General features: G+C 36.1%; 1 protein-coding gene across 1 annotated transcript; it reads left to right on the top strand.

Moving 5' to 3' along the window:
* The first annotated feature begins 7,082 nt into the window (after positions 1 to 7,082).
* LOC100719928 (olfactory receptor 6B9) lies at positions 7,083 to 8,048 on the top strand. The gene has a single exon (XM_003462453.1). It carries the CDS (start codon positions 7,083 to 7,085, stop codon positions 8,046 to 8,048), a length of 966 nt encoding a protein of 321 aa, XP_003462501.1.
* Positions 8,049 to 11,514: the final 3,466 nt, after the last annotated feature.

Below are 11,514 nucleotides of genomic sequence, written 5' to 3'. Positions count from 1 at the left end.
CCTTGTGAACTTCACAGAGAAGTTTTCCAGTATTTAGTTAAGGCTATTCCAGTATCTATAGTTTTTTCTTGTCTCTTTTTCCTTTATGTTGCTTTTTAAGGTGGCGAGGCAAGTACTCATGGGGTGAGGTTGGGTATGTTCTTCAGGATGCCTCTCCACAGATCTGACTACTGAACAACTGTACCAAGATCTCCAAACTAGATCCAACTAAGGTGACCCTCAGGTTCCTAAAGAAAAATTCAGGGTGATGAGACATCTGACCTTTATTAAATACCGTAAGTCATTTACATATCAAATGCTGAACTTGCACTGCAAACTGTAGCAGATAACACAGATGAAAAGTAAGTTAAATTAGAATATATTTTGAGTCATAGGCATTCACAAATCAAGAACAATGACAAGAAAAACGATACATGTAATGATATGGTGCTATACTATCCAAGATGTTGTAAAACTAGAGATGGTACTGAAAAATAGCTTAAGGTAATAGACAGGAACTAGGCAGAAAAGTGGATGGTTAGAGCTAGTTTGTTGGAGATAATGAAATCTAAATAGACACTTGCCAGATAGCAAGCCTCTGAAAGAATTTAAGGTACAAATTTGGAACTACACAGTGTTGAAGGTACCTGTTAGACTGGAGAGTTGCAGATTCTTTAATATAGCTAGAGCTTAGGTTGAGTATCTGAAATAAAAGAAGCTTATAATACACAGGAATATAAGGGTCTGCTCACTGGGGATCTGTTGCAATATAAAGAATTCTAACTTGCAGATAGCCAATGATAGATTTAAACCTGAGAAACATGCTTAAATTTATGTGTTAGCAAACACATAAATTTATGTGTTAGCAAATCCACTCAGTGTGGAGATAGGGATACCATTTAGTTTCTGTAAGTGTCAGTTATGTTAAATATGCAGAACTTTTGCTAGCCTCTGTGGGTTTCACTCTGTTGTAGTGCATATCCTTACTGCTCTGCTAAGACTTTTGTTTTCTTTTTACTGCTACTTTCTACCCTAGTTAAAGTCTTTCCTTTATTCGGGCTGTTCTTCTAGTTTTCAGAGTGTGCCTCTTCATTCTTCTTGAAAAATCTTATTTCTTTTGAGTACCATATTCTGAGTAAAACGCACCAATTCTTCAAATCAGCAGGTGGCCTTTTCTCTGATTGAGCTAATATTTTATTCCTAATAAAATCTTTCGTGTTGGACATGATGGTGCACACCTGTAATCTCAGCTATTTGGAAGACTGAGACAGGAAGATTGTAAATTTGAGTCCAGCCGGAATGTGTGGGCAAGACGATATCTCAAAATAAAAGAATCAAAGAAATGCAGATGTAGTACAGTGATAGAAGGACTGGCTAGTATGTGCTTGGCCCTGGGTCAAATCTCAATACTGCAAAACAAAGGCAAAAAGTAATAGAAATACTTTTCAGAATTAGGAACGGAGTAGTCCAAAACAAAATGTGTTGTGTGTATTCCTGATCTGTATTTCAAGACACATGTAGGTGAATGAGGAGCATCACAAATATTAGGAGGCCCAGAATATAATATAGAATTTGGGGTAACTTATGCATGAAAAGCCACTCCGCCAATTAGATTTTAAGAATTTTATACTGATTATAAAAACTCAGATTAGGTGTGAAGACTAAATTGAAAGGTGAGGAGTTTGGTCAAAAAACCTGATCAAAATAAAATTGCTTTTATTATAAAGGCCTATTTGAAGGAACAGGAGAGTGGTAAAAATGTACAAAAATAATAGCTTAGGTATGAATTAGAAGTCCGTTAGTGGGCAGAAAGAGAGTAAGGAACAGTAATTTTAAAAATATTCTTTCATATTAACTAGTGTTAATTTTCTATTATTTTATTTTGAAATTTTGTATCATTTTTATTATTTTTGTTTAAAGAACAAAAAAGTATTGTTTCATAATAGATAAGAGGAGGATTATTTCATAGTAGATAGAAATAATTTTTGAGTAACAACCATATGCTGTAATTTCATCTCTTCTACATTTTGCTTGCGTGAAATTAGCCAAATTATGTACCCTGGTAACTGTAATGTGGGAAAAGAAAAACTTACCTTGTTAAGATGCTGTGAGAGTTAGGTTTCATAATGTGTAGAAAAGAGCGAGGACAAATTCTATCATATAAAAAATACCCAGTAAATGAGGATGATGGTTAGAGATTATGCAAGCTTGGAGATGCAAGGACAAGGAAGAGGAATGGAGATGATGACGATCAAGTAGGAAAACTCGGGGAGTGTTCAGCACAGAGAGAATACTGAGCTCTGTAATCCTCATTCTTGTACCAGAAACAGTGGTGTGGGGACAGAGATGCATGTAATGCCTGAAGTAATTTACTCCGATCAGTGTAAGCAAACTTACAAAATGATAAAAATATCAGTCTTAAAAATCCAGCTGACAATGACCCCTGACCAACAATGAATGGAAAATCAAGGACCTCAGACTTGCAGCTTTAAAGAACTGAAATTTGAAAACAACGTGAATGGGCGAGGAAACTGTTATTCCACAGAACCTCCACTTGAGAATATGGGGCTGTCAGCACCTTTCTTATGAGTCCAGCTGAGTCTTGCTCAGAATACTTGCTTACAGACAATATGAGATAATAGATCAAAGGTTTTCAGGCTATTACTAGAGAATATTTAAATGAGAATAATCTTGCCCTGGCCTGGCCCATGTAACAAGACGTACTCTGTATGATACTGCAGGACTCAATGTGTTGGAAATAGGTGAATTAATAGAAAGTTATATGGAAAAGTGTGAAGAGGCTAATATGTATAATTATTCATTAAATTTGTTTCTGTCTGTTTCTCTCCTCCAAGTCATAAATTATTTTTAATCCAAATCCAAATCATTCAATCACTAACTTTTCATCTCTTTGTGTCTTTGCACTTTCAGCCTTCTTTATTTAATAGATAATTTAATGGCTCTGGATCAAGGCACAACGTCTTTCAAATTTAAGGAACTCAGTTTTGAAAACAACATGAATGAGTATGTTGTGCCTTACTTCCGGATCTTTAAACTGTTTATTCTGTGTGTCTGGAAAGTTCTTCCTCAGAGTCAGATAGCTATGCTTTTCCTTTCTTGATGACTACTCAGTGAGCCCTGTCCCTACCAAAATGTTTTTAAAAAAATCAACCTCAGGTTTGGAATGTTGCTCAGTGGCAGAGTGCTTCCGTATTATGTACGGGTTCCTGGGTTTAATCCTCAATACCGCAAAAAGAAATCTATGGTCACTGTCTGATTTCCTGATTTTCCTTTCCTTGATTTATTTTCTCCATCTACTTTATTCTCCCCTATGCTTATATTCTTATTTATTGTCTGTTTCTCTCCCATAGGATGTAAGTACTTAAGATCAGGGACCTTTGCCTAGTTTTGTCTGGTTTATTAACTGAACTGCTCCAGTCAATAGAGCTTGTCACACAGAAGGAGCTCAAGTTTTTGTGAAAAGAATGAATTTATGTACAGGAAGAGATGGGTGTCTAGTAAATTGGTTTCCTGATGAAGTGGGATCTAGAGTAGTTGGGAGTATTAGTCTTAGATAAGGAGGACAGAATAAGCAGAGCTAGCAAGTTGTGAATATGAATGATTTGATAGTGGGAGGTTAAGAGCCTCCTTTGTCTGTGTAAGGTAAGAAGTGAAGCTGTGTGTGAGAGCTGGAGCAGGGAGTGGGGCAGCAGATCAGAGATGCAAGGCGAAGGTCTCTGGGAGAAGAGGAGAGAGAATTGACTAAAAACTATTATAGGACAGCCAGCAATTATTGGAGGCCCATCTGAGCTCTAAAATCATAAACACCCTAGCCTGCACCCAAGAGCCAGTTAGGCTTCCTCATGTGATTTCTTGGTTGAGACATTTATATGAAGTTTATTTCATTTTAAACACACACACAATATCACTATATGGTGTTATAATCTATTTTCTATTGTGATTTCTTCCCCCAGCAGGGCCCAGCTATCAAGATACAGATAAGAAGAGGAGCCTTATTGCCTTCCTTGAAGACCACTGCTGCAGGAGTATTATGCTCTTCCTTCAGTAACCTACGGAGGCATGTATTTTTGTGGCTGTAATGGCTTGCTTACTTCTTGTCTCTTTCTCAAGACAGTAAATAAGAAAGTCTCGCTTTTTCATATTTATATTTTCAATATTCATTGTGTAACCAGTCCTCAAATAAATATTCAATAGATTTTTAGCTTCTTCATTGATAATGCTATAAACATTCTGCATTCAAAATTTGTTGAAGTGTTTAGTGTTATTATATAACCCTTTTCATTCATAAGCGAAATAAGTTCAGGTTTGCTTCAGTTAAGCAGTTAGGGACAAGTCATGTACTATATAATTCAGGTATTGCAATCATGTGTTCCAGTATTATGTACTTTCCTTAATGCTTTAGTACACCAAAAATTGAGGCTTGTTTTATCCTTGTTGAGCGTCCTGTGTCACTCATGCCCCTTTCTGTGATATTTTTAAAGTATTGGACATGACTGAATATGAATTCATTCATAAAAATTCCTCCACAACCTGGTTTTGTAATTGTTTAATTTTAGGTTGTTTCCTCACTGGCAAAAATTTCTCTCTGAAGTTGTTAAAATTAATTAAGGGATAATTCTTAGTGGAGAAACAAGTCAAAGCTGAATTCTAGTTCACAAAGGTCATTTTTAAAATTCACATACCCAAGTATGTGAAAGGTTTAGGATAAAAATACATATAAATAAAAAATGATTCCTGAACATTTAAGGAATTCTGAATTTTATTCTTCTTTCGGTTCTCTGCATTTTTGCTTTTTTTCCTCAGGACATTTCTCCCTGTTGCCTTGAAAAATCTCTGCTTTTCTTAGCTGCATGTTATTTACAATGTCAAACTAACTTGCAACTATATTTAAGTTTCAAGCCTTCCCCCAGATTATGATCCTGCTAAGGTGTGGGACCAGAGTCCTCTCACTTTGAAGACACCATAAGTGCATTCTGTCTTTCAAGCAATGTCTTCTATAACTCTTTGAGTCAATGAGTAAGTAAACTTAATCAGGGAATACAGCATAAAAATTTGGCTGTAATGGCTTGCTTACTTATTTTCTCTTTCTCAAGATAGTAAACAAGAAATTCTCACTTTTTCATATTTATATTTTCTTTCTTTCTTTGTTTCTTTTTTTCTTTGTTTCTTTGTTTCTTTCTTTCTTTCTTTCTTTCTTTCTTTCTTTCTTTCTTTCTTTCTTTCTTTCTTTCTTTCTTTCATCAGTACTGGGGATTGAACTCACGACCACCTGCTTGCAAGGCAGGTGCTTATGCTGCTGAGCTAAATCCCCAGCCCCACATATTTATATTTTCAATATTCATTGTGTAACCAGTCCACAAATAAGTATTCAAGATTTTTATCTTAATCATTGATAATGCTATAAACATTCTGCATTCAAAATTTGTTGAACTGTTTAGTGTCGTTATATAATCCCTTTTCATTCGTAAGTGAAATAAGTTCAGAATTGCTTCAGTTAATAAATTAGTGACGTCATGAACTTGATTTCAAATGTACCAATTATTTGTTCCACTATTATATACTTCCTTCTAGTTTTAGAAGACATAAAAGAATCACACAGACATATATTTAAAAAGTTCCTTTTTATCTATGAGTTTGCTTTTGCATTTTCAGTTATCTGTGGTCAAATGTGGTTCACTATAACTCAAAAATAATAAATGGGAAATTCCAGAAATATTCAGTTCCTCTGATTTAAATCGCATGCCTTTCTGAGTAGCATGACAAAATCCTACACTGTCCTGTTCTGTACTATTTGGACACGAATCACACACTTTGTCTAACAATTCACACTATGTATTCCTCTCCCTCCTCAATCACCTGACAGCCAATTCACTTTATCAGATGAATGTCAAAGTGCTAACATGCAAGTAGCCCTCATAGTACATAATAAAGAGACAAAATACGATCCTAGTATTACTGGCTACTATGACATGCCAGAGAAGCCATGCAGAGCTTTTCTCAAGTGAAAATGTGCAAGTTCTTCATTAACAAAGAAAGAAAAAAAAATGTCAAAGTTATTAAAATTTATGATACAACAGGAAATTTGGAGAGTAAAAATGGTCATATACATATAATTTTTATTTAATATATAATTGTTTTTATTATTAGCTATAGTCCTTAATCTCTTACCATGCTTTACATATTAAACTTAATCATATACATATATGTCTGGAATAAAATGATAGGATTTGGTACTATCCATAGTTTCAAATAGCTAGGGGAAGTCTTAGAATGTATCCACTGTAGATCAAAGGGTACATTAATGTACCTTTGTATATAAATACAATTATATACCTTTTAATATATGCTTTTATTACTATTAATATATACTTTGTATATAATATTGCATAATATATTATTTATCTTTTATGTAATTATTTACTATCTATACTTATATATACTTTTATTATTTGTGTCAATAGGGGTCACCTAAAAATTAAAAATACATTAATTATTTTAAAGAGGAAATCTTTCATCTTTGTGCATAGTTAAAGCCATGACCTTAAACAAAGGCAAGCATTACCAGTCTTCAAAAGTTACCCAACAAAGCCAGAACAGGCCGCAGTGAACTATTCTCATGATCAGGAGAGCTGTTCTACTTGACAAGTTACTTTTATTTCCTCCAGGTTTTGAATTTCATCCTTCTGCACCATTCTTGAAGTTTATTCCAGACATGTTGGCAGTCTTGTAGCTGCTTCTGATATCTGAGAATGTTCATAAATAAAGTACTTTCTCCTGGTGCTACCTGAAGACCTCTTTGTGACCCAAACCTGGGAGGCCTAAGCCCTGAATTTGATAGCATAATTCCATTTCCACCTTCTTCGCTTCATGTCATTTTTTTTAGGTTCTTGTTTGAACCCTGATTTTCTGGAGAGAATCTCTGGCCTGTCCTAATTTCCAAATCATACCCTAGAGCTAGATGATGGCCCTAATGATTGATGACAAAATACTTGTAGACTGAGGGCTATTTGCTCCTCTTGAACATTTTGTTGTTAAATTTGGTGTTATCATCATTCAATCCGTTGTCTTTTGGCGGTCTAACCATGTGGAAAGAAAACATCACCAAAATTAGTGAGTTTATCCTGGTGGGTTTCCCTTCTGCCCCTTGGCTGCAAATTCTCCTATTCTTTCTTTTCCTCATCACTTACCTGTTTGTCCTGTTGGAGAATCTTGTCATCATTCTTACTGTATGGCTCACGAGATCTCTGCACAAGCCCATGTACTATTTTCTGAGTACCATGTCCTTTCTGGAAGTCTGGTACATATCTACCACAGTGCCCAAGATGCTGGCTGGATTTCTACTTCATCCCAATACCATCTCCTTCCTGGCATGCATGACTCAGCTTTATTTCTTCATGTCCCTCGCTTGTACTGAATGTGTGCTTTTGGCTGCCATGGCCTATGACCGTTATGTAGCCATATGTTGGCCCCTTCGCTATCCAGTCATGATGACCACAGGATTTTGTGTTCAGCTGACCATTAGTTCCTGGATGAGTGGCTTCTCCATTTCCATGGGAAAAGTGTATTTTATTTCCAGAGTTGGATTCTGTGGCAATAATGTCTTAAATCACTTTTTCTGTGATGTGTCACCTATCCTTAAACTGGCCTGCATGGATTTATCCATGGCAGAGACAGTAGACTTTGTGCTGGCCATCATTATCCTTGTGTTTCCTCTCTCAGCCACCGTCCTTTCCTATGCCTTCATTGTCTCTACCATCCTGCGTATACCCTCAGCCACAGGACAATGGAAAGCCTTCTCCACCTGTGCATCTCACTTGATGGTTGTTATCATCTTCTACACAGCGGTGATCTTCATGTATGTCCGACCTCGTGCCATCGCTTCATTTAATTCAAACAAATTGATTTCAGCTATTTACGCAGTCTTCACTCCCATGCTCAACCCTATCATTTACTGCCTGAGAAACAAGGAGGTCAAGGATGCTATCAGGAAAACCATAGCAAGTGGCCCAGCTCTTCTCCGTGATTTTCACCCTGTTGTTCTATTCTAAAATATAAGTACTAACAGGAAATCACTCTAATTCTATCCCCTGTCCTGGATCGTGACAAATTTCACAAGCATTCACATAGTCTTCCACATTTGAAATATCAATTCCCATCTTGAATTTTTTTTCATCCATCTCATTTAATTGATAGTTTGGCAGAACCTACAAATTATACCTTAATGTCTAATGATAACAAAAGTGTTAAATAACAGGACTTAAAATATTTTTGATAAAATGTATAAGTTATTTGAAGTTATAAATAATTATTTCACTTGAAGCACTAAGGAAGTAGATGAACATAATTTAGTCAGACATATGGTAAGGAATTATAAAATGATTCTCATAAAAGATTTAAATTTTATTTAAAGAAAGACTGAACAAAAAGAAAATGGGTAGGAATAATACATACTTTCAAAGAAAAATAAATAATAAGAAATCACTAGTTGATGATTACATATTGTCTTCTTACAAATACTTGTTCAAGATACAAAGGTGAAACGTACAAAGGGGGGATTCAAACAGTGAGACTGGCAGCAGTTCTGTTCAGCTATCCATCAAAACCTTAATAATATGGTTATCAATCCTATACACTTAAACATACATGCAGTTATCCATAATTTCATTTATGTTGAGATTAAACAAACCAAAGCAGGCTAAAATCACTCTGAACAAAGAATAATAGTATTGTTGGATTTCATACTATGGGATCAGCACTGGGTACTGTAATGTCTCTTTTTCTTCAAAGTAGTTGTTCATTTCATCTTGTGTTATAAGATCAGTTCTCATAAACTGTTTATAGATTTTACACATGCATGAGTCTTAACACGAATTTCTATCCTTTCTATATTAGAGGGAGAAACAAAATAAAGCAAGACAAAACAGAATATATTCCTATAAATACATGAAAGAAAAAAGACATATAAAACCACTGTACCAAGAGTTCTACAATGGTTACTGTGTTGTCTCTTGTTATCTTCAATAGAATTGTCTCTATCATCAGACATAGTATAACTGAATATAGCAGCACATAACAATGTTAATAAAAACACAACTTTGTAGATAGTGTAAAACTTAAAAAACATTTAATAATCAACCCAGAATAGGTATTGTAGTTATCTTCGGTATAGTTGCCTATACTCTCAGACTTGATACTATCAATCATAAACAGTTTTGAATAAAATCTGTCGATATCAAACAGCAACCAAACAAACCAGATTTAATTAAGATCAGTCAGGATAAAACAGTATAAGTTATACAGGCTCCAGATAAAGTTAGTAGGAAATTAAAGATGATTACTGTATTATATCCTGTTATTTTGAGGATAGCTGTCTGTGCCCTGAGATTTAGTGCAAGTAGACAAACTGGGACAGAATAAAATCTATCTAAGCAGAGCAGTGCGAGTAATGTGGGTTTTAAATCCTGATTCACTATTAACAATATCCTCTGCTGTCTTGTGTAAGACCATTCCTACCCTTTCACTCCCCCAGAGTGCACTGTGCATTTTTGGGTCTCACCAACACCCTCAGTTTTTAGATTTGGTTGCGGGGGCAACCTGCTATATACCTAAGTGGTTCCAAACCTTCTCCCTCCTGGTCTTATCTCTAGTTGTATTCCTTTACCTATTAAAGCCTGTCTTTCCAACCTATCTACAAATACTGGTGGAGTTGTCTTTATTACTCTCTGGTTCCCTGTCACATAGAGCATTGTTTTCTCATATGTGATTTTTGGTCCATAAACCCTGTTTCATGTTAATTATATTTCCTATAAAGAGCATCCCAGTGGACCCTAACTCCTGATCTACTCTGCCTGTGTTTCTCTTCTTTTTTTATTAGTGTATCAAGTCCATCTATATTAGAGACTATAGCCAACCTTCACTGCCTCATTTCTGTTGTGCTGTTTTTCTGCCGTTAGTTGTCTGCTTTTCTTCTTCATTTCACTTTCTGCTCCATTCATTGAGACCTCTCTGCCTCTGTTCCTGTAATCTTGGTACTTTTTTCTCTCTCTCTAGAATGTCCTTTGGTATTCTCTGTAGAGTTGGATTGGTGGTTGTAAATTCCCCCAGTTCCTCTTTGTCTTGGAAGCATCTTGTTTCTCCATTAATTTTGAGAGACAGTTTTTCAGGGTACAACAATCCGAGCTGGAGGCTATTTTCTTAAGTTCTTCTTGGTTTGATAGTCTGTGATGAGAAGTCTGACATGATTTTGATGGGTTTTCCTTTATAGGTGATCTGTTTCTTTTCTCTGACTTTTAATATTCTATTCTTATATTGAATTTCTGGATCTTGATTATTATGTGACTGGGTGTATCTCTGTTTTGGTTGTAGGTGGCTGGAGTTTTGTATTCCTCACACATCTGAATGCCATTTCCTTTTCCTGTGCTTGGGAAGTTGTCCTTAATTACTTCTGTGAATATCCTTTACAGTTCCTTTGTTTATACCTCTGCTTCTTCCTTCACATTCTGTATTCTTAAGCTATAGGTCCTCTTGTCTTCTTCCTGCCTTTGTATTGTTACTGCCTGTTTCCTTGTTATTTTTAAGAAAATTTCTCTTTCATGCTCCCACACTACAAACCTGTCTCCCAGTTTAGATAATCCATCTTTAGTTTCTTTCAAGCAGTTTTGAGAGCTTTCAATGGAGCTTTTAATTTCCTTTATATTCTTCATCAAACAATTCTCCATTTTTTGTGTGTTCCTCCATTCTTCCATCTGGGTCTTCCTGAGAGGTGCTTAGCATTTCTTTTATTAATCTATTTATATCTTGCTTTACTTGGTTAAATATTTCACTTATGAACTCATCTATGAGATCCCGAAGGTATCTTTTTATGTCTGCTGAGGCCTTGTCTGATATTGCATGTTTGCTGTCCTCAATCTCGTTTGTATTTACCTCTCCTGGATCAATGTCCTCAGGACTGGAGGCTGGGGACTTTTTCTTGTTGGTTCCTCTTGTCATGTTTTTGGTTTCTTCTTTACAGGCATATAGAGTAGGTCATAGACCCTTTTCTTTTTTGTTATGGTTCTTCTGAAGAGTGCTGGCTAGGCAATCCTGCCCCCTCCAGTGTTATTGAGGTGCAAAAACGGACAGCATGTGCTGGCTCTTCCCCTCTGGGTCAGTCAACCTGCTGAGGCTTTCACTGCATTAGTGTGTGCTGCACGTAGGAAATTGGTTTGGGACAACTTATTGGGTCTCATTCAGGGGGGTGATCCAGGCCAAGCAAGCCCCACCAATCTCATCTGGGAAGGGAACAACTGACTGAAGTCACTGCTGTTCCTTGTTCTTGCCAGTCCTACCTGATTCCAAAATGTCATTCCTTAGAGGTACCCCTTTCCCATAGAAGGGTTTTATTCCCAGCATTCACTGCATGTCAATACAGGTCCCTTGCCACCTCTGTTCTCTGTTGTGCTCACTGATCTACGATTTAAGTGTTACTGCACTTCAGTGCAAGTGAGGTTCCAGGGAGTTAAAGCATTGGGAATT

The sequence above is a fragment of the Cavia porcellus genome, unplaced genomic scaffold, assembly GCF_034190915.1.
Source record: "Cavia porcellus strain 051 isolate PalLab524CR breed Dunkin Hartley unplaced genomic scaffold, mCavPor4.1 scaffold_9, whole genome shotgun sequence".
Taxonomy (NCBI): domain Eukaryota; kingdom Metazoa; phylum Chordata; class Mammalia; order Rodentia; family Caviidae; genus Cavia; species Cavia porcellus.
Note: the sequence above shows the minus strand (reverse complement) of the source record. Positions and strands in the feature narration are given on the sequence as shown.

Coding starts and splice junctions, on each gene's coding strand:
- LOC100719928 (XM_003462453.1), top strand. CDS start 7,083: ATGTGGAAAGAAAACATCACCAAAATTAGTGAGTTTATCCTGGTGGGT.